This window comes from Cynocephalus volans, chromosome 15 (genome assembly GCF_027409185.1).
Source record: "Cynocephalus volans isolate mCynVol1 chromosome 15, mCynVol1.pri, whole genome shotgun sequence".
Lineage (NCBI taxonomy): Eukaryota > Metazoa > Chordata > Mammalia > Dermoptera > Cynocephalidae > Cynocephalus > Cynocephalus volans.
Genome location: NC_084474.1, coordinates 60,798,813 through 60,818,579, shown reverse-complemented (window position 1 = coordinate 60,818,579; position 19,767 = coordinate 60,798,813). Strand labels below are relative to the sequence as shown.

The following is a 19,767-nucleotide window of genomic DNA, read 5'->3' as shown; positions in this document are numbered from 1 at the left end:
TACGAAATAACAAAGACTACAACACAAATATATGAACCAGGGAATTAAAAAACAATAGAGAAAATCAACATAACCAAAAGTTGATTCTTTAAAAAAGATCAACAAAATCTGCAAACCTTTATCGAGACTTACCAAGAAAAAAAGACGACAGGAATTACTAAAATCAGAAATAAAGCAGGGCATGATAGAGCAGTTGCTGCTTCTGTTAAGCTGGAATGGGCTCTGAGGAGAGAGATGTCTTCTTTTTCCAGTCTCTGATGGTGACTCCTTGTGTCACTGCAGTCAAGTGTCTAGTGGGCCACCGGCATGGTAGCTGTGGCTACTGTTGTGGCATCAAGCCACTTTTGCAGCAGCTGTGGCTGTGGCTGTGGTTGTGGTGGACCACCCGCCTGAGAGTGGTGTTTTCAGCATGCTCCTCTCCTGCTTCCGGGCAGGGGATGCTGCCCTGGGCTCCAGGGTGTGCTGTTTCTTGCCTGCTTCTGGGAGGAGAAGGCGGCCCTCAGCTCTGCCTAGGATCCTGGGCATGCTTTCTTTCTTGCCTGCTTCCACTTACTCAACTTTTAATAGATCACATCTGGAATTGAGGACCACACCTTCATTCATCAATGTCGCCTTAGCTATTCTTTGCCTTTACATATCCATATAAATTGTAGAATCAGCTTAATTTCCACAAAAATAAGCCTCGGTGAGATGTTCACTGCCAATACAGATCAATTTTAGAGAAGTGACATCTTCCAACATTGTCTCACAATCATGAATACGGTATATTGTTCCTCCTTTGGTCTGTTTCTTTTGCTTTATATTTGGTATTTCCAATTGCATTACAAATGGAGATTTTTTTTTTTATTGGTTATGAATATTCATGAGCTACAAAGTTGAGTCACCCGTGCCCAAAATGTGAAGGCCAGAACCATACTGGCAGCATGCCCATTACAACAAATTGCGATTGTACCCCACGTCCTCCACCCAATTATCCCCAACCTCCCTCCCAATCCTCCTTCCCCTCCCACCCCACTTTGTATCCTAAGGTATGTTCTCTCCCTCTGCAAGTCCAACGCACAAATGGCAATTTTTAAAATTTCATTTTCTATTTGTTGTTTGTACATAAAAAAGGGGTTTTATTCTGTTTTTGTTTTTTGAATACTGAACTTGTATTCATTGAGTGACCTTGCTGTATCAATTCTGTTAGATCTTTCTGAAATTTGTCTACAATCATACAATCATGCAAATCACATTTAAATTTCTTCTAACCCTTAAGTCTTTTCTTTTTCTTGCTTTATTGAACTGGTTAGAAGTTCCAGAACAATGCTAAACGGAAGTGGTGATAGCAGTGATCACTGTCTGGTTTCCTACCTCTGGGACAAAGCTTTCAATAATTCACCATTGTTTGATGCTTCCTGTATATTTTTCAAGGACAAGTTTTTTTTTTTTAACAGACCAAGTAAGATTCCCAGTTTGCTATGAGTTTTTATCATAAACAGGTATTAAAATTAATCAGATGATTCTCTTGCTTCTATAATCATGAAATGTTTTTTTCCTGTTAATGTGGTAAATGGCACGAACTTAAAAATGTTAACTATTCTTGCTTTCCTAAAATAAACCTAATTTGGTTATAAAATGTTATTCTTTTATATCACTGAATTTGATTTGTAACGATTTTGTTTAGGATTTTGCATCTGTGTTTTGCATTTATGCTTGCATCCATGAAATTGTTGTGATTTTATTTTTTTGTAAGGACTATAAAGTTTTGGCATCAAGGTTGTGCTAGCCTCAGAAAGCAATCTGAGAAATGCTCTCTTTCCTCAGGACCCTGGAAGAATTCATCTAAGATTATTTTTTTCTTTAAATACCTAGAATTACTCTGTGGAACCATCTGGGCCTGAGTTTTTTGTGGAAAGGCTTTCTTTTTTTGGTAGTTAACAGATTCAAATTCTGTAATATAAAATTTTTATTTCTTCTGGGTCAGGTTTAATAAATTCTGTTTTTTAAGAATGTTTTTCCTTTTCACCTACATTGTCAAACTTATCGACACAAAGATGTTCACAATACCCTCTTATCTCTTAAGATCTAGAGCTCTGTAGTGATGTTTCCTTTTAAATTTTTCACAATGCTAATTTGTTTTTCTCCCTTTTCCTTGATCTTGCCAGAGGTTTACAATTTTATTATTCTCAGAAATTTTGTCTTGTACACTTGTTTTTAATTTTATTAACTTAAATTAAATTTTAATTTATTAAAATTTTGTTTCCTGCTCATATCCTAATTTTGTCCCATTTTATATTTTCTTTAGGTTTAATTTGCTATTCTTCTAGCTTCTTCAGATGAACACTTAGAGCCTTTTCTTCTGCCTGTCACTTAATATTGCTATGCCACAAAAATCTATCTCAAGAATCCTCTTTTTAATCCAGTCTATAACCTCCAAAGGCATTTCATCCACAAGTCATGGCTTCAAATTTATCTATATGTTGTTGATTTCTAAAGCTTTTTATCTTTCAGAATGGAATATTAAATGCTCCCCCTCCCCTTTCAAAAATCTATTCTTTGGTTTCTCACATTGTAGTATAATAAGGTCCATAACTAACTTCATTTCACCATCCTGCTTGTTTCTCCTCTTTGTACACAGCCCATCTTGATAAATAATACACCCAAATTCCCAAATCAAAAACCTGAGAATTATCCTTAACTTACTCTCTGACATCCAATGAATAACCAAGTCCTGTTAATTCTAATCCCTAAATCTCTTTCAAGTCCATGCTTCCTTCCTTATCACCCACCACAACTAGTATTCTTATTCAGGCTTTATTTTTTTCTGGACTTTTCAACAGTCTCGGTTATTGTTTTCTTTGTCTCCAGTTTTTCCCTCTACTAATCTATTTTTCACAGGTATTTTCCTAAAGTGCAAATTTGTTTATGTCATTCCTCCTTTCAAATGTTCTTAGTTGCTCCAATGGAATAAAAAAAAAAAAATCAAAATTTCTTGGCACAGCACACAATAAGGCTCTTTATGACATGGAGTTTATCTTGTTATGCACTCCCCACCAAAAATAAAAGCAACCTTCTTTAAAAATATCAAATGACTTGCCACTTCCCCATGTGTTAAGTGACCTCTCCCATCTCCATTATTTAAACTGTGGTGCTACCTCTACTTGAATGTATCCTTCCATCACTATTACCACCACTACCACCACCATGTAAGCTACTAGGTGCATTTTTTAAATATCATAGTGTGCTTAATCAAAGATTTCTTAGATATGAAAACAACTTGATTATTCAATAAATCCAAACTCAAGTTTGTATTTATATATTTAATTTTATTTGGTATACACCACTATGACCTTATTGTAGTTGAAATCCATTACAGGATTATTATTATTATTTTAATGATTAGTCAACTCCACAAAGACAATAATACTGCTGTGGAAGACCAAAGGGGGAAAAACTGATATATTTATTTACAATTGCCTATATTGTAAACATTTAATCTATATACTATTACTAACTTATAATGAGAGAGCTCTACATAGACAAGAAAATGATGCCCTCTATATTTCTATTCATATTCAGCAATAGCATATTATAACAGAACATCAGATTTTGTTTTTCATTAGCATTATGTTTTCTTTAGATAATTATCTAAACTTTCAAAAGAACTAAATGTATTTGAATGCTATACAACTAAAACTACCTAAGCCAACATATTTGGCTTATAATTTCATTTGTAGAATAATTTAAAGTGCTATAAGCAACCTGGCAATCAACACTTTCTATAAGAACAAAACTACCTTTCAATATTAATTTACAGGATATACAATGTTTACCTGGAATAGCTGAAATTTCAGCACAAAGTCACTGTCACTTGTAAAAGAGCAGGATTGTTACTTTTTTTGTATAACATGAAGCTTGAAAATTGACTGATGAATTATTGCCACAATGGCTTTTTATTGGTTTCCTACAAAAGAGAATAAGAACTACTAGTGTATTCTATCTTTTTTTTTTTTTTTGAGGTCACTTGACAGTAAGTTTGCATATTCAACAAGTTTACTGAGTTACAATATTGTCTATTATAATCATCGCCCTTTTATAAGAGCAAATGCTAATGGTATTTAATAATATATACCACTGAAAAGAAATCACAAGTTTTTTTTTCCTTTTCAACAGGAATAACCTACATTTTGGGAGCTGATGTGCAACAAGGCTAAAACAGTAGAACTATAAAACAGTATACCTGACACAATATGTTGAAGAAATATGTATCTGTTTCATAGTTTTTGTACTTATGATAATGCCCTACTAAGTTACAAATATGTAAATAGTATATTTCTTGCTTGATATATTAAATCCAATAGAATCATTAAGTTCTCATTCTCCTTTGTCATTTTATAATTCTTTATCAGATAATTCGATAATGAAAGTATATGCCCAAACCTGCAGATCATGTGCACTGTGGTCTCTTATAACCAGAATTCTGCAAAATTAATAGAAAGAATATTGTGGTGTGAATCAAAACTAGAACTTGGTGGTCTCTGAAGTAGGTATTATTTTGGCATATGGTTTTTCCTTCATAAGGATAAGAGGAGTATGTTCACAAAATGTCACTTGTGTCAACCTCACAGATAAAGAAGTATTTAATCTTCATTTCCTCAATGCCCCAATTAGACTGCTCTACTAAAAGAATCAATATGGTTAAAAAAATCTACATAAATCAAAATAGGTTCAAAAAAAAGAGCACCATCCTCTTAGGAGACTGAGATAATACGAATTAAAAATAAGGTGGTCACTATAATCAAAATGCTGCCAAAATATTGACAAAACCCAAGTTATTATTATACTACATGAACCCAGGCAATGGCCTAAACTTAAAGAACTCTGGGACAGGATCATGATTTGAAAAATATACTCCAAAATTGTAGCTGTAACGAAAGGTGATACAAACTAATTTTAAAGCACAGTGACATGTTACATTGTATTGCTTTTTGAACCTTCCAAACAATGCTTGTTCATGTCAGGTTTGGGCCATTATCCTGCTAAGATAGAGAGCATTGTACTTATTCAAAAGCCCAGATTTCAATGTCTTGGATAAAAAAATCTTCCTTCTTAGAAAGTGTATGATTCCCAAACGTTTTACAGGAATGGCTTCTTCCATGATAGAGATCTCCATCAAGCCAAAGGGCAAATTCTCCTCTGCAATACATAAAAACAACAATCTCTTAATATTCTTGTCCTAAACTGTAAAATGATTTAAATGAGACAATTCAATATCTAACAAACCTAAAACCGTTAATTTTTCCAAACCTTTTGTTACTCTTTTCCATATTGACACAGGCAATTTTGTTCTGTTCATATCCCATTATAAAATCACTTATTATACAGATCAAAAAATAAGTGAGTTCTCTAAAATTAACTTGATATAGAATTAGCTTTTGAGATAGGAGCTACTATGTTATTCTTTACCTGGTATTATGAGTTTCTCTTTGCTGAGTGGTTTTAACATATTTACCATGAATTTCTCAAAGGCATGAAAATTCCCTACTAAAATAAAATGTGGAGTTAATGTTAAGGGCCTGGTAAATAAGACATGTTTCTTTGAAATACTTAGAAGAATTCTACTGCTAAAAATGGATCATCAGTATAAGTAACTAGTTTATTTTTTCACTAATGTGCTAAACATTGTGAAAATAACTGGTTTTCTGGGTAGGAAGTGGAAAGCAGAAGAGCTCAGTTTGAAAAAACTTTAAATGGATAAAGATGTGATGTTGCATTTCTTCATCAAGCAGAGGGACCAAGATAGAAGTCACGTATAATAGTAACTTAAAAAATAGATAATAAGGTCCAATTTACCTAATTAGAATAAATATAATTGGGTTACCAGGGAGAAAAAAATGGGTTATAATAGGACTTCTTTCTACCCTATGGAGAATTTTTCTATCTAACAGAACAGGGGAGAAGCAAAGGCTAATAATTAATATAATATCCAGAGATATCCCTTGGAGATTCTCTAAACTTTACCTAAGATATCAAGCCTGCAGCACTGAGCCAGAGTTTAAGAGAGGAAGATTTTTAAAAACATGGGAAGTTACATTTCAGTGGGGGGAAAAAATTGGTCTGGAATTAAGACCTGTCTGTAGACTCAATGGGCCACTATCTAGGTTCAACTGGGTTAAATTACTTAACCTCTCTGGGATGGAATTTGTCAATTATATAAAAAAAGAAAAAAAAAGCAGATTGAGGAATCTGTAAAGACCTACATGACTCTAAAATATAAATGGCTATAAGATAACATCTGACCTTTAGCACTGTAGGCAAGAGCTGAATGACACTCCCCTCCCCCACCAAAAAAGGTGTAATTGGACCATGTAAAATAAACATTGTATACTGAATCTAATAACTAAAAATAACTGAGAAGGCTACAATAACCATGGTTGTTTGGAATCACTAAAATCATGTCTTCCAAACACCTATTGGTAGAGAAGTTATAAGAAAATATGTTAGAATCACCTGGGACGTCGAATATTCTTGAAGGCTAACAATATTGTGAGGCCTGAATGAATTACCATTATAGTATATCCTAAACTGTGGGATACAAATAAGGCAACAGTTTTACAAGTCTGGGAATTATTTAGCATATCTTATGTCTGATAATGAAGGATAGAAAAAAATAGCAAAGAAAAGAGTAGTTGATGCTTGCTAAGCACTATTTGAGAAGTCCAGGATGGAAAGTAGCAGAGCAGGCTACCACTCAACATTGTAAAGACTAAAGGAAATTGGGATACTAGAATAAGAAAACAAAGTTCCTAATAGTGCTTGCTATGCCAAAAGAATCAACTTATTGACTTAGTCATTCTGTTAAAAGCAAAACAAAAAAGTAAACAAAATAAACCTAAAAACTTAGGGGGGTTACTGTAATTTTTTGTAGAAAAACCAATTTCTAGTATTGTCTAAAATGTCAGCCCAAATAGTCCCCAGAGTAGAATAACATGAAAACAATTGGACCTGTTCCACATAATGGGAAAAAAAACATAGATAGCACCATGGTTATCTGAAATTTGAGAAGTTCAAAAATATTGGAATATTTCTCTTTCAAATTATCAAAGAGCTACTGTACTCTAAAGATGTGTTTTAACCCAAAGGGAATCGACTAAACATTTTAAAATGAAGAAACAAATACTCTACCAATAAAAAATCTCATGGTAAAATGTTCAAGAGACTTACCCTCCGCCACCAAAAGCCAGTGAATCCATGTCTCCTTTGATAAAAAACATATTATCTCCTGTCCACTTAAAGACCTGTATTGATGAAAAAAAGCTTTAAATAGGTAGATGAAAATGGTCACTAAACAGAGTTAGTTTTCCAAAACCAAAAAGCGTTAATGAAGCCTAGGCTGACAGTTATAGTAATAACAACACAAAAAGCTTAGCACAGAAGGGTCTGGTGCTTTGGGTTTTGGGTTTGTGTGACTAAATTTGAAAGCACACACTCTACTATAACATAACCTTTAATTTTAATTCCTCAAATCTTGCTAACTCATCACACACGCTTATCTCTTGTGACTGTATAGATATCAAGAATTGGATGGTTAATAGAAAAAGGTGAAGAAAGTAGAATCAGTTTAAAATACTGATATAGATGCCATTCACTTTTATTTTAACTAAACATAAATACACATTACTATGACAACATTTTAATATTTTGAGATATTTGAATCCATCCCTGTACCAGCCAGCCACCAAAAAAAAAAAAAAAAAAAAAAAAAAAAAGATGAGATAGAGTCAAGGTGTTTTCTTTGGGTATAGATTTGCTGATCATCATTCTTACAAAAACCATGCCTATGATGCACACTGATGACTTCCAGTTTCAATTGCTTTAAAGAACGGTGAGACCTTAAAAAAATTTGAGAAATCTGAGGTAAAAACTAGATATTAATATTCTTAAAAACATTTTTTCTGGGGCTGGCTGGTTAGTTCAGTTGGATAAGAGTGTGGTGTGTGGTGCTGATTAACACCGAGGTCCAGGGTTCAAGACCTGTACTGATCAGAAGCCAAAAAGTAAAACAAAAGAAAATACTTTTTCTAACCTTTTATGGGTGTTTTGTCAACCTAATATAGTAATAATTTTCAGCACCTTACATTTATATAAGTACTTTTTCAAAAGTATTCATTATAGGTTTAAATAAAACTTAACTTTTAACACTCATATTTTCATGATTACATTAGGTTTATTACATTATTATAGTTATCAGGGAAAAAGAGCATAAAAAGATTTGATAATAAGCGCAACTGAAGCTTTGAAAATTTGTAAATGCTACAAGCTTTTGGTTAAGTTGTAGGTATCAGCTGATTGTTTCACAGAGACAAAAGAAAGCAGTGGTTAATCTGGTGAGCCAGTTAAATACAAGTTTAAGAGAACTTCTATTGTGTTATGAAATCCTTATTTTATTCATTATAGAAACTCCTCCTAAAGACCACTCTTCTATATTTTTATAACCAACTGTGTTGATTCCTTTTCTCGAGACTAAAATATAATTTCATCTCTTAGGGAAGGACTGACATGCTGGACTTCAGTATACCTGAGATGCTGGGATTGCACTCAAATGTTTTAAGAAAAGCTACATGTTCACTAAAATTCATTTATACCTCACTGGCATTAGAATGTATTCAATTTAAGTTAGAAAAGCCATAGTAAAGACAGCTACACAGGATAAAGAAAAAGAAATTAATCACTTTTGATTTAAATCTATATAATTTACTTTTTAAGTTTTCAAGATGTACATCATTAAACCTAGTCATTAAAAGTTACTAGGAATTTCAGAATGACAATTCATAAATAGAATGGTAATAATGATGCATACTCCTTACTGAGTCCTTGATGTGTCTTTAGTGCCATGCCAAGTGTTGTACACATACAATTTTTATATAACCTTGTTACATTTTATGATCCCCATTGTACTTTTGGGAAAGTTGAAGGTCAAAGAAAGGCTAAGTTATCAGTTAGTAAATGAAAGAGATAGGAGTCAAATGCAAGTGTGCATGACTCCAAAGTGTATGTTATTTTTATTATCTCTTTATAAATGGAATATTAGAAAAACTTCCTTACCTCAAACTCTGGACAGAATGTAAAAACAAAGGTCTCTCCAGTACCATAAAAGCCATCACTCACTTTAAATGGCTCAGATGCTAATGCACCAAAAACCTAAGGATGAAAAAAGGCATGTTCAATGACATGACTATGTTTCATTAAGAATTATCCCATCATATATGTTTAAATGCAAAAAAAAAAAAAAAAAAAAAGTCTGGTATAGTTTATTTACTTGGACTTGAATAGGGAAAAATGATCAGTTACTATATAATTCACATTATTGTCAAGTACAAAGCTTACCAGTTTCTCAATGAGGAAAAAACAGATTCTTCTAGTTTTGAAATCTAAAAAGATGTTTATTACAGCAATCAAACAGATAATCTTAACTACTGGTTAACACATTTCAGGAGTTATATGCATTATGTACGTACATGCTGCTATGGGATCGTGCTTAGGAAAGCAAAAATCTTTCAGTAGATTTTTTCCAAACATTCTGCTACTAAAAAAAGTAAACTCCATGAGGGCAGGCTTTGGGTCTAAATTGCTTGGTGTTTTTTTTTTACTGAAAAGTAAACTCCATGAAGGCAGGCTTTGGATCTGAATTGTTTGGTGTTTTAACCGCACAGCCTTGCACAGTACAAGACATATAGTAGATGCCCTAATAAGAGAATAAATAAATGAAAGACTTCGATAAAATCCAACACACTTCATGATAAACACACTCAACTAATTAGGTATAAAAAAATGTACTACAACATAATGAAGGCCAGATATGACAAATCAACAGCTAATATCATACTGAATGGACAAAAAATTGGAGGCTTTTCCTCTAAGGACTGGGACAAGACAAGGATGCCAACTTTCCCCATTCTTATTCAACATAGTACTGGAAGTTCTTGTCAGCCCAATAAGGCAAGAGAAAGCAATAAAGGGCGTCCAAATAGGAAAGGAGGAAGTCAAACTATCCATATTTGCATAATAAATGATCCTGTACATATAAAACCCTGAAGATTCCATCAAAAAATTACTAGAATAAATGAATCAGTAAAATGGCAGGATACAAAATCAACACACAAAATCAATAGCCTTCCTATATGCCAATAATGAAAGAGCAAAAGAAGAAATCAAGAAAGTAATTTCATTCACCATAGCTACCAAAAAATGAGATGCCTAGGGGTAAACTTAACAAAGGGGGAGGAAAACCTCTACAAAGAAAACTATACATTGGTGAAAAAACTGAAGAGGACACAAATAAGTGGAAAGACATCCCATGTTCATGGGTCAGAAGAATTAACATCATCAACATATCCATACTACCCCAAAGCAATCTACGCATTCAATGCAATCCCTATCAAAATACCAACAACATTCTTCACAGAAATAGAAAAAATGATCTTAAGATATGTATGGAACCACAAAAGACTCCATATAGCTAATGCAATCTTGAACAAAAAGAACAAAGTCGGAGGCATTATACTTCCTGACTTCAAAATATACTCTAAAACTATAGTAACCAGAACAGCATGGTACTAGCATAAAAATGACAATAGACTAATGTAACAGAATAGAGAGTCTGGAAATAAACCCATGCACTTACAGCCAACTGATTTTTAACAAAGGTGGCAAGAATATACAGTAGCGAAAGGACAGCCTGTTTAATAAATGGTGCTGGGAAAACTGGATATCCACATGCACAAGACTGAAACTAAAACTCTATCTCTCACCATACACAAAAGTCAACTCAAAATGGAATAAAGATCTAAACTTAAGATCCAAAACTATATAACTACTAAAAAAAAAAAAAAATCGAGAAAACACTAAACAAAATGGGAGTGGGCAGTACTTTTTTGAGTGAGGCTACAAAGGCACAGACAACTAAAGCAAAAGTATGCAAATAGTACTACATCAAACTGAAAAGCTTCTGCACAATAAGAGACACTATCAACAAAGTAAAGAGACAACCTACAGAATAGGAAAAAGTGTTTGCAACCTATACATCAGACAAGGGAGTAATATCCAGAATATATAAGGAACTCAAACAACTCAACAGTAAAAAACCAAATAACTCAATTAAAAAATAGGCAAAAGACCTGAACAGACATTTCTCAAAAGAAGAAATACAAATGACCAACAAGCAGATGAAAAAATGCTCAAAATCACTAATCACCAGGGAAATGCAAATTAAAACCACAAGATATCATCTCACTCCAGTCAGAATGACTATCATCAACAAGATGGAAAATTAACAAATGCTGTTGAGGATGTGGGGAAAAAGGAACTCTCCGACACTGTTGCTGGGAATGTAAATTGGAACAGCCATTGTAGAAAACAGTACAGAGGTTCCTCAGAGAAGTAAAAGTAGATCTACCTTATGACCCAGCTACCCCACTATTGGGTATACACCCAAAGGAAATGAAATCAATATATCCAAAAGACACCTGCACTCCCATGTTCATTACAACACTATTCACAATAGTCTAGAGATGGAATCAATGGATGATGAATCAATATCATAGATGAATGGATTAAAAAAAAATTGTGGTATATATACATGATAGAATACTATTGATCTATGAAAAGATATGATATCCTATTATTTGCAGCAACACTGAAGGAACTGGAAACCATCATGTTACGTGAAGTAAGTCAGGCACAGAAAGATGTATACCACCTGATCTCACTCATATGTGGAATCGAAAAGAAAAAAGTGGTTCTCATAGAGGTAAAGAGTAGTATAATGGTTACCAGAGGCTGAGAGAGAAGGGAGATCGGGGGGAAGAGAAGTGGTGGACTAATGGGTACAAAAATATGCTATCTACCCTAAGTAAATCATTGTGTAGTATATACACATATTGAAACAACATACAGAATCCCACAAAAATGTACAAGTAAATTTTAAAAAAATAATTGCTCATATTCAATGTTGCAAAGGAAATGTGAATTAAATTTAAAATAAAAATGTTACAATCGGCTCTTCAGCAATAATTTAAATTACAATAAAATTTTTTGCTTGCTTATAATAATCTGCTAATAATTTTACAAAAACTATATATACCTGTATAATATTTGTATAGATATCAATGGCATATTTTCACATCAAACAACACATCAAATAATAAGTTGCAGAGTGATTCCATTCCAATAAAAAATACTTAAAAAACAACAAACAAAAAATACCTGGACATCTCATGTCAGTCCTCTTGGTCTAGGTTTCCATATCAGAAAACGGGAGTGTAAAGAGACTGATAGATGTTCTCTACAGTCACTGTCTCTACTCACATTCTATCCTTATAACCTTAATTTTTAAAAGACTTCCTTATTGGAAGGCTATTTTATATACATAGAAAGTGCACAAAATATAAATGTACAACTCAACTTAGAATTATCACAAAGCAAAGTCTCATGAAACCTTCATTCAAATCAAGAAACAAAACATTACCAGCACTCTAGAAGCTCTCCTTGTGAGAGATTCAACATTCCCAACTCCCTCAAGAAAAACCACTAGCCTGACACCACCATAGATTCATTTTGCCCATTTATCATCTTTTTATAAATGGAACCATAAAGAAGTTTTTCTTTAGTGTCTAATTTTTAATTCAATATTATGTCTGCGATACTTTAGGCTATGGCATGTAGCAGGAATTCATTTATTTTCATTGGTGCAAATATCTTTTCTTTGTTATGAAACCTTGGGTAAGTTTATGAACTTCCAAGTCAGTTAACTCATCTTTAAAGTGGGGATGATAACAGTATCGATCTCTTTGATGATTAAGTGACATACTGCATATAAAGTGATTAGTGAAGTGACTAGCACATGATAAACACATTAAAGGTGTTAATAGTACTATCGTTTTGGCTTTTTTTCTAATTAATATTGCTATTTTACCCTCATATTACTCTCCACTGCTGGTCAATGACCTGAACTTGCTGTTTCACAAACAAACACCAATGCTTCTTTCTCTTATCTGAGTTTTTGTTCTTGCTATTATTCTCACACAATTATCTTCAACTATCAAAACTTTACCCATGCTTCAAGACTCTGTCAATTTCCACCCTTGTCATAAACCTTATTCTTATCTTCCCCAAATAGAATAACTCTTACTGTAAACACCCTTTCACTTTTTCTGGACTCTTACTACACTTAGCTTATTTTGCTCAGCATTAGATACTGTTACACTTAAATATTCTTTCTATCACACTATAATCTATTTGAAGGCAGGAACTCTTCATTATTCATGCTCATATCTATCCTCAGCAACACTTAGCACTGCCTTACACGTTAAAATATCTAATAATTAACAGTTAAACAATCAAATGCTCTAATGAAATAATTTTTAATCAAAGGAATATGCTAAAAGTTACTTTTATTGCAATCTCTTAAAGGATAAGGTGTCCATGCAGTTAGTTATTCGTACCTGCCCATCACTGTCTTTAATCACCATCAGTACTGGGGTGTCTAAACCTGTCATTGTTCGATAAAGGGTCTTCAAACTTGTGCCATGCTTCCCAGTACCATAAACGAGAGTCCACGGATAGCCTATTGTTCTTGGTGGAAGATGCTTGGTAAGCTTTGAAAAACAAAATATTAGCATTTACTTGATAGCATATTATCAATATGTAGGATACTAATGCCAGTTGGAATTCTTATAAAATGTAGGCTTCAAAATGAAATAACAGTAGAAATTACTTACTATTTTCAAAGATACTGAGATGCTTAAAAAGTAATTATACACCTCTCAGTATGAAATATTAATTTTCCACTAGGAAAAGAATCAGGCTGAACCAGTTACAAATTAGAAAAGAGGCAAGAAACATGGATTACTTACTGCTTGTGCCCTCTGTATCAAATTACGAAAACACTGGATGGACTGTTAGCCTGATTATTAAAATACTTCTCAAATAATGGGCTCTGGAGCCAGACTATCAGAGTTTGAATCAAGGTTCAATACTTTATAACTATGTGACCTTAAACAAGCTGCTTAATTTCTCTATGCCCCAAATTTCTTCACTTATCTCACCTAAATTGCTACCGTTACTTATTTTAGTGTCTGCTTACTTATATCTCTTAACACCTTCTATTAACACTAGTCAGTATATTATGCTTATTTTTTCTTCATGAGAGAAGAACAGTAGTAAGAGTAAACATGTTGCTTCAGAAACAACTGAAAAGAGGTTGTTTTACTTTCACGGGCACACACTTAGAAAGACACATTGTGGGGACATCATACCTTTTCAATTTGATCTGGCAGTAAGAGTTCACTGGGATCACTTAGGTTTGGTCGAAAAGATTCAGACTCCAGGTCTGCTTTCACTGGAGCAACCTGCTTTGAATTTATGTCGTCCCTTGTAGTAATCTAGAAAAAGTACATAGCAACAGGTATTAATATAAAATTGGGATATGCTTTCAAAAATATCAGCCTTTCCAGATAAATAAAACCTTATGCCTTAGAAAAAGTGGTTAAAGCCTTAACTTATGATTTTATAAGGCAAAAGATGCCTCATGTAATATCAATGGTGTATTCAACATGGAAAAAGATTCCACACCATTAAGCAGATATTAATCTCATTTAGTACATGAGGAAGGACTGGTAATGAATGATAAATCCCCATATATCTGTGTAAAAGGGGACAGTTACATGCAAACTTAAATTTAACCCTTGAAGGGCAAAAGTAAGCCAGCTAGCTTACTTTTTATTTGCACTATTTAATATGTGTAGAATTATTTTTTTCACGCTAAACATAAATTTGTCAAAAATAATTAAGAAAACTTCCTGGATGACAAAATTTTAATGTAAAGAATAGTAGAATAAAAAGTATAACCTTCTTTTCATTGGTGTGTTTCTATTTTTTTGCTTCATTAAAAAGTTACCTTTTAAAATCCCTGCATTCTTTTTATTTTCTAAGCACTAACTTTCTTCCCTAGTTGGACCAAACAATAAATTTTAAAGTTAATTTGTTCACAAATATATTTTTTAAAATTAGGTCAATCTGATGCATTAAAAAGAACATATGCTCTCACTGGTATTCTTAAAATAGTACATATGTTGATTAAAAAAAAAGCTTACTACTATACAATGTATTCTGTTGGTACTTACTTTTTTATATTAATTTTATTTTAATATATAAAACGATAACATTAAAAAATAAAGGATATGAAACACGACTGTGATTGACGAAACTTTTAAATTGAAAAATGTACAAAATTCTATTGGAGCAGATAACTAAAATGCAGCAATGCTCAGTGACTGTGATTCCATGCAGAAAAGAGGTGTTACTAAATTATTTTGTTCCTTTAACAGATTTCTTACCAAATCTGAATAGCATATATTTTCAACCAATACATGTTCTAGAACTGTATTGTTTTTTGTTGAGAAGCTAAATGTTAACTCTTTCACATCGTCATAATGTTTTATCCTTATTTTGATGATGTGAAAGGTTAAAAAATAAAATAAAATAAAGCAATCCAAGATAGCAATAGAAGTATTAAAAGAAAAGAAAAAAATTCAGTAGGTCTAGCAAAGACATGAAAGCATATTTTATTAAGAATAGGGAAATATACTGTTAATAACACAAAACTGAAAAATTAGTTTTCAATTTTATCACTTTCTCGTTTCTAAAAAATCTCACAAAGATTATTTCACAGAATTTAAAATAATTTACCTACTTCTGGTCCTTAACCTATACTATTCCAAAGTATTTCTAATACTAACCAGGAATGGCTCAAGAACAAAGACAATTTATCCCATTGAGATATTTGATTTGGGGTTGAAACAACTGAAACAGCCTTAAGCAAGAGAGAATATTTAAGCCTTGCTATCCATTAAATTGTTTAAATTTTCCGATAGTACCACATCTTTCAGATTGTTTAAAGAAGATTCAATTTCAAAACCAAAGACATTCTTCCAATATAAAAATTAAATGAAGACTCTGCATCACTCAAAGAAACACACAGTACTAAGAACAGTCCTGAAGTGACAGAAAATTTTTCTGAATATTATCCAAGTGGAAAGACAACAGAAAAGATAATCATACAGCTCTCCAAGGCAATACTATATTCTTTAATTCAAAAAGGAATTTTTTGATGGGTTTTTTTAGTGCTGCGATCAAAACAAAACCTTCAAATGTGAGATATGCCCTGACGAAGGACACTAAAAATAGGGAATATTCAACTTCTGGAGGGATTTAAACTACTGAAGGGGGCACCTGGAGACGTCTGCAGAGTGTGCGCAGTTCTTCAGTATTTAGAGCATCGATCCTGCGGTGATACTCAGCCACTGACACTACCTGAATATGGAGACAGGAAGACAATAATTCCACTGACAGTTGAGAAAAATAGCCAAAAAAAAAAAAAAAAAAAAAAAGGAGAAATTTAAATAGAGAAAGAGAACTGTAATCAGTATTTTTCCCCACTCCATGCTAAAAATCCGAGATTTATATATCAAACCAGAGTGAAAAAACACATGAATGAGTTTCATCACTACATCCAACTGGTTGACAATATAAGGTTTATTTTATGGATTATTTCATATGCACTGAATTTAATTCAGTAAAAAAAAATAGTAGGCTTTCATACATAAAACACTATATAAAATTTAAAATGCTTTGCTAACAAAGATAACACCTAAAATCTAAATGGTCTTGCAGATTTAGAAAGTGATAATTTCAACTATCCCCTCCAAATCAGTTAAGCTCAAACATTATAATCCTAATGATCTGGAAGAATTTCTTCTGGGCATAGGTGACAAACATACTCATCTATATCAGAAAAAAAAGAGGGGAGACGGCAAGAAAAAGATATGAAGTACATTTTAAAACCTAAGGCAATAAGAAAAATAAGCTCTAGAAAGTAAAAAATTAGGTTTCAAAAGCATCTCTAATCAACAATAACTTCCTAGGCACGTCTTACTTTAGTCTTTCTAAATGACTTTCTTCTAGTTTTTATATCTCTTTTATTTTCTTTGTGGTTTGTACTGTAGCAGATATTGGAGACCAAAACTTAACCTCTTTCCCATATTCTAACTTCCTAACGGAAATTCTCTATCTTCTATGATTGCCTAGACCAATCTCTTGCATAGTGCTAAATTTGGACACCACATGACAGATAAACACTATTACAAAAAGTCCCCCCAAAAAAGACAAGTTTTCTCAGATTGACACAACAGCTTTCTCAGATCATGACATAATTCCAAAAACAGTTACCATAATATAGTGGGCTCTAGTGGTGTCATGAATATGGACTGATTGTCCTGACCTATGACTAATATCAATCAGAACAGATTACTTGTAGAGGCTCTGACCACAAAATTCTGTTAAACCAATTGGTCCATAAAGAATTTAGACTTCTAACCTAGGTTTTAAAAGGCTATGTTCTGGCCAACTAAACAAATTGAATTGGCTTTCAGTAAATGTCAAGGTAACTCTATGAAAAGCTATGCAAACTTGTTGAAAGCTATGAAAGACATCAGAGCAGAAAAAGGAAAAGAAACTAGACAAGTTTCCATTCTGGTCATTATTATTATACTGACTTTTGCAAAGCCACAATGCATACAATATGGTAGCTGGCTCTAAACTTACAAAGAAAACCAAAGTGGTATGCTCTCCAGTTCTGGGGGGTCAGATGGATCTGGGTTTACCCCTCTTTTTATCTTTTTTTTCCCATAAAACAATGGAAATAATAGTAGATACATAATAGGGTTTTTATGTAAATCAAATGAGGAAATGCATATAAAGACCTGAGTATAATGCCCAGCACATTAATACTACTTTTACTTGGTCTCGTTTCATCAATTACCCTAAGGACTAAATGACAGCAGCTGAAGAGACTCTTTACTTATTTTTGGCTTTTATTTTTGATATTAAAATATTTCAGGTCTGAGATCTCAACTATTTTGTATACTTTGAATGATTATTCTTATATTCATTTTGAATTTCAATATTAGATAAAATAATAAAGGCTTTTCAATTAAGAACAGAATTTTCAGTAAAGATGAAAGAACTAGGTACTAAAAACAAAAATCATGGCCTTGCTTTTCTGTGGCTAGCAAAAATAAGTCTCCAAAAATATTTAACAGCCGATTATATTTTTCCTTCTTTTCTCCATGACATTCAGTCTAATCAAGAGTTTCTTAGGAATTCTCAAATCATATGACTCATCTTCTGTGCATTCCTTCTGTTCCTCTAGTTAGCATTGATCTTATATCTATTTTTTAAAACTCCTTCTTTCACCATATTAAACACACTTCTTGAATGGAGGTGAAACTGAATTACGCTCATAAAACGGATCAGTTATAACCTAATTGTATCAACAGCAGTGAGAGTAGGAGTTATTAAAAAGAGAACAATGAACTGCCATAAGTCTAAGCTTATATCACTTGGTAAAACCATAGTTTCTTTAATGTCACATAGCTTCCTTTAGTCATTCATATTTTTTAAAAACGTATTATTTTCTAGGACTTACAAACTCATTGTTTCTTTAACCCTAAATATTTACTCACTCCCTAGTGAGTACAGATACTTAAAACTGTCAAAAAGAAAGTGTGTGGATTAATAGAGAAAAAGGATTTGGAAATTGAAAGTAAAAATACACGTCCTTCTCTCAAAATAAATGGATAAAAAGATGTAGATACTCAGAATATGTTATGAAAGTGGAATTAGTCTTACATGAATTTTTGTAACCTTGCTAAGTCATACTCCATGCACACAGAATTTATTACTTTACCCAAAAGATTAAACTTAAGTACAAAATGAACACACTTCTACAAAATATTCCACACCACACTCCCTGATTATAAAGGGTACACGGTTGAAGTAAACAAGACCTTTCAACAAAAAATGTATTCACAGTCCGGCTCAAAAGTCATTTCTTCAGAAATAAAGTGGGTTGGATATACTGTACTGCTAAGTCCCATCTGTAGGAATGAAGCACCAAGAACTACACTCTGCAGAATTAAGTGGCACTCTGTAGTCTTTTCAGTGATTGACAAAGGACCCTCATGCAAAGTATTTTCCTAAGCACTTATTTCCACAGAATTACCAATGTAAAGGTAAGATTACATCCACCTGTCGCTATTACAAATGGACTAACAACAGTAACAACAATAGACAGTAGAGAAAATTCATAGCTGCTATCCATCCCATGTTCATCTCCTAGACATAAAGAAGAATACCTTAGCCTAATAAGTCCTCCTTCCAGGATGTTACAGTGTTTCTCCCTGAGATTACCTCAAAACAAACCGAAAATCTCCCTTCCTCCAACTGCCTTGCAGACTAACATAAGTCTGGTAGACACCTGGGAATGTGCCATCTTTATCACTTTCTTAGTATTTTTCTTTCTACTTCATTTCCCTTTACTTTCTAACCAATGATATTTATACTTACTTTGGTATCCAAAATATATTATTAAAGGACATAAAACTAAAAAAAAAGGGCATAAAACAACATCCCTGAAGTCACTACATTTTGTCGTATTTAACAGTCTTTATTACAAAATAAGACCTGGATTATGTTAAAACTTTCCTCCATTTTGCCTTAATTAAAACTACTGCTTTCAAAATAAACTTCATGGAACTATAGTAAATGAGATGTTAAAGGAGCAAGTAGAGAATCGTAGGTTAGATAACTGGAAAATAGAATTGGTGGAGGAAAAAAGACTTAAATCCAGAATGAATTCAAAATAGAACACATTAGTGAAGTTCTGAT

At 32.8% G+C, this 19,767-nt stretch overlaps 1 protein-coding gene across 8 annotated transcripts in view; it reads right to left on the bottom strand.

Annotated features, from left to right (window-relative positions):
- Nucleotides 1-3,316: 3,316 nt before the first annotated feature.
- Nucleotides 3,317-19,767, bottom strand: part of OXR1 (oxidation resistance 1) — a 446,972-nt gene continuing 430,521 nt past the window's right edge. For 5 of the 8 annotated variants that reach the window (XM_063079313.1, XM_063079317.1, XM_063079318.1 and 2 more), the window contains 6 exons: nucleotides 16,273-16,353; nucleotides 14,298-14,423; nucleotides 13,485-13,637; nucleotides 9,088-9,183; nucleotides 7,207-7,280; nucleotides 3,317-5,178 (listed from right to left, as the gene is read on the bottom strand). In XM_063079313.1, coding sequence (XP_062935383.1) covers nucleotides 5,043-5,178; nucleotides 7,207-7,280; nucleotides 9,088-9,183; nucleotides 13,485-13,637; nucleotides 14,298-14,423; nucleotides 16,273-16,353 — 666 coding nt within the window. In that variant the 3' untranslated portion in view covers nucleotides 3,317-5,042. The remainder of the gene's footprint in view (nucleotides 5,179-7,206; nucleotides 7,281-9,087; nucleotides 9,184-13,484; nucleotides 13,638-14,297; nucleotides 14,424-16,272; nucleotides 16,354-19,767) is intronic. The other 3 variants (XM_063079315.1, XM_063079316.1, XM_063079321.1) reach the window with 1 other exon arrangement.